Here is a 3,649-nt window from a genome sequence, read left to right on the forward strand (position 1 = left end):
AGGAATAGGGGAAGAGATTATCCCCCTGTACTGGTGAGACTGCACCTTGAGTAGTGTGTCCAGTTTTGGTCCCCTCACTTCAAGAAGGACACTGAGGTGCTGGAGGATGTCCAGAAAAGGCTGATGAAGCTTATGAGGAGTCTAGAGAGCAAGTCTTGTGAGCAGTGTCTGAGGGAACTGGGGTTGTTTAGCCTGGAGAAAAGGAGGCTCGGGGAGACCTTGTTGCTTTCTACAACTACCTGAAAGAAGAACTGTAGCAAGGTGGGGGTCAGTCTCTTCTCCCATGTAATAAGTGACAGGACCAAAGGAAATGGCCTTAAGTTGTGCCAGGGGAGATTTAGTTTGGATATTAGGAAAATCTTCTTTACAGAAAGGCTTGTCAAGCATTGGAGCAGGCTTTCCAGGGAGGTGGTGGAGCCCGCATACCTGGAAGTATTTAAAAAATGCGTGGATGTTGTGCTGAGGGACATGTTTTAGGGATCCTGGCAGGGCAGGGTGAATGGTTGAACTCAGTGATCTTAAAGGTCTCTTCCAATCAAATGAGTCTGTGATTCTAGTGAGGCAGCGAATAACTTTCAGCTTTTAGAAACATGCATCAGTAACTGACTTGATTTTATGATTAGCCTAAGGAAGGAAAGAATGGGAGATGATTCTGGGGCTGTTCTGGAAGGAAGTACTGAGAGGATGGGAATTTGGACTTGAGGGATGGGGATGCCTTTTAGGTCAAAGAAAGAAGTAAGGTCAGTTAGGAGACAAAATGTTTAAACAGAAATAGCAGTCGGGTACAAGGAGCTCAATGTGAATGATTAGTGTGGAGCTGCGGCAGAGCTGCTTATTCCTTTAACCTGACTTCATTTGCTCAATTATGCAACTACTGATTTGAGTGCTGGCAATAGAGCACGTCCCAGCCTACATGTTCATCTGCCCATGTGTTTTCCTGCTCTATTCAAAATAACATCATCAGTCGTACTAATATAAATATCTCTCTCAGGTTTTGCTTGCATAAATGATGGCTAAGATGTGATAAAGCACAGTACTCTTTTTCTTTCTAGGAGTAAATCATTGAATGATGTCAGCGCAGAGGAGCTGCAGTCATTGCGCAAAATCCGTTATGAAGAGCTACAAAAGATAAAAGAACAGTTACAAGAACAAGATCTAAAGTGGCAAGAAGTAAATACTCCTTTTCACCCCTCCTCACGTGTCCGACTGAAGGGCTGGGTGCTGCCTACCTTCGGTGTCCATAGAAAACAGGCTTTGGCATACACACATCAGTCTATGAGGTTATGTTCTAGAATGAGCCATGTCAGACAACTACTTGTGTCTTTGGGGACGTCCTGTTTAATCCAGAACTGAAATTATTTTAAATATCATAAGAATTTGATTAATGCTTCAGGAGATAAGACTTGTATGTGTGGTAATAAAGCCTTCAGGACGTAATGAAGAGTTGGGGCACACTTCCATGTGTTATCTCAAATTTGTGAATATATTTTTGTGAAATGATTGGAATGTCTGAATATTTGATCCTTTGGGAGAAGGGAGGGAAATAACATTTCCTGGTGCAAATTCTTGAGGGTCCTATCCCCAAATAATTCTCTCTTAAATCCAGCTTGTAAACCTATATGGTAGCTTTTCACGGCATCTTAAGGTTATCTGAAGACCTTTTTTTTTTATTAAAATCTGTGCTTGGCAGTGATTACCAACAAGAAGCTGAAATTAAAAACAGAGCATCGAGCAAGCAGTTCATAGTTGTTTGCTTAATGCTTCTCAATTTTAATATTCAGTACATCTCTTAACCCAGCTCTGGTATTTTGTGGAGAGTATTGCCAGTTCCTATTGTGGTTTTACAGAAATAAAGAAAATATGAAAGTATATGGTTTCAGTTTGGAATTTAAAGTGTATTTATTCCCAAAGTCCAAAGCCTACAGCAAAGAAATACAGATGGCATTTGCATTAGTTTTCAACTGTGTGTCATTGAGTGACGTATGCTAGAATAAAATTGATAATTGAAGTGGGGGGGTCGGGAGGGAAAGAACAAAATATATGCTTTTCCACTCCTAGTGCAGTAATTAAAATTGTTAACTTCAAGAGGCAGTGAGTTTGTAACCCTGACTGAAATATGAGGACTTCTGTATCATTTAGGGGGAAGATGCCTCTGTAGATTTATGAGGTTATGAGAAAATCTGATTGTACTCATTCCTGTTGTTCTTGTAGGATCTAGCAAAATGGAAGAATCGTAGAAAGAGCTTCACTTCTGAGTTGCAGAAGAAAAAGGAAGAGAGAGAAGAAATAGAAAGGCGAGCCTCTGAGGTGTCTGAAAGGAGTACCAAGTCACTGAAAGAAATGCAGCAGGAGAGGTAATGACCCTAATAGGACTATTATGTTGAAAAACTCAAAAGTGAGCATTTTTCCTCCCTTGAATTCTTTAGCAGCTTTTACTGGCAAGTTGCAATTGATTCTGCAGATATCCCAGCAATTTTAGTTGCAAATTATAGTGTAGAAATCTAGGCAATTGAAGGTCGGAATGTGGTCCACTAATGCATTGTTTTCACAATGTTAAAGTTTTGCTCTGTAAATGATGTTTTACTCTGCTCTCCATAAGTAAATGTATCGAGAAGTCAGTATTTGCATCCAGTTTAAAGAGGTTAAAACAATAGTGTCGAACATAGGTAATTGTCTTTTTTTTTTCTTGGATAATTTTAAATATTTTTCCTTCTTCTACCTTCACTGCATTTGCTATTCCTTTAGCCACTGTGGATAAATATAGCCAGAATTTCAATGTATATCACAGAGCTGTAAACTCTTACTTGATTTCCCCTCTATCCCAAATTGTTCCTCTGGGTATTTGAACAAGATTATCTCTGAAAAGTAAGAAGTGTAAACTGAATAGCACAGTACCATTTCTACTGGTGACAGCCTTTTTTTTTTTTTTTTTTTTTTTTTTTTTTTTTTTTTTTTTTTAAATGCATGACTGCATTGAAGGGAATATGCACATGGCATGTATTCATACGAGGAATTTAAATAAGTCTTAAAATAGAATGTTCTGAATCTCTGGTTTTTTTTACTTTGTATGGAAAAAAAATTAGTCTATTGAATAAAAATTTCCTCCATAGGGAGGACGGAGGTCAAGACTCCTACAGGCATAAAAAACATGAACACAGATGGACCTATTCACTGAATGATGATGTGTTTAGTGAAGAAAAAGCACCTTCCGTAGGGTCAGCAGCAAAAGATTACCTTTTGGAAGAAGACACCTCGTACAGCACTAAGGACAGCAAAAGTGCATATGCCTCGCAACTGCACAAGGAGAACCTGCCGGAGAGCTCGGCTGCTTGTGAAGCTCCCTCTCCGCCAAAGAGCCTGGCAGAGGAGCAGAGCTCGGCTCCTTTGTCTACCCGCTACTCAGTGAATGCTCAAACTGGGTCAGCTCAGGTTTCAGCTTCTCTCCCGAGAAGTTACCAGAAAACTGATACCTCTAGGTTAACATCTGTGGTTACACCAAGACCTTTTGGTGTCCACTCAAGAGGAATCTCATCACTTCCACGGTCGTTCACGGTAAATTTCTACTTTGTTCCCAATGTTTGTATATATTGGGTCCTGGATAGCTGGGGGAACAGTAGTTTTAATATTTGTTGTTTTTTAAAAAAAATTC

General features: G+C 39.7%; 1 protein-coding gene across 1 annotated transcript in view; it reads left to right on the forward strand.

The window, feature by feature from the left end:
• Positions 1-3,649, forward strand: part of LMO7 (LIM domain 7) — a 43,150-nt gene that overhangs the window by 9,855 nt on the left and 29,646 nt on the right. The window contains exons 11-13 of the mRNA XM_010131999.1: positions 1,053-1,170; positions 2,212-2,354; positions 3,111-3,552. Of these exons, the coding sequence (XP_010130301.1) occupies positions 1,053-1,170; positions 2,212-2,354; positions 3,111-3,552 (703 nt within the window). The remainder of the gene's footprint in view (positions 1-1,052; positions 1,171-2,211; positions 2,355-3,110; positions 3,553-3,649) is intronic.

Source organism: Buceros rhinoceros, unplaced genomic scaffold, assembly GCF_000710305.1.
Source record: "Buceros rhinoceros silvestris isolate BGI_N320 unplaced genomic scaffold, ASM71030v1 scaffold10252, whole genome shotgun sequence".
In the NCBI taxonomy this organism is placed as follows: domain Eukaryota; kingdom Metazoa; phylum Chordata; class Aves; order Bucerotiformes; family Bucerotidae; genus Buceros; species Buceros rhinoceros.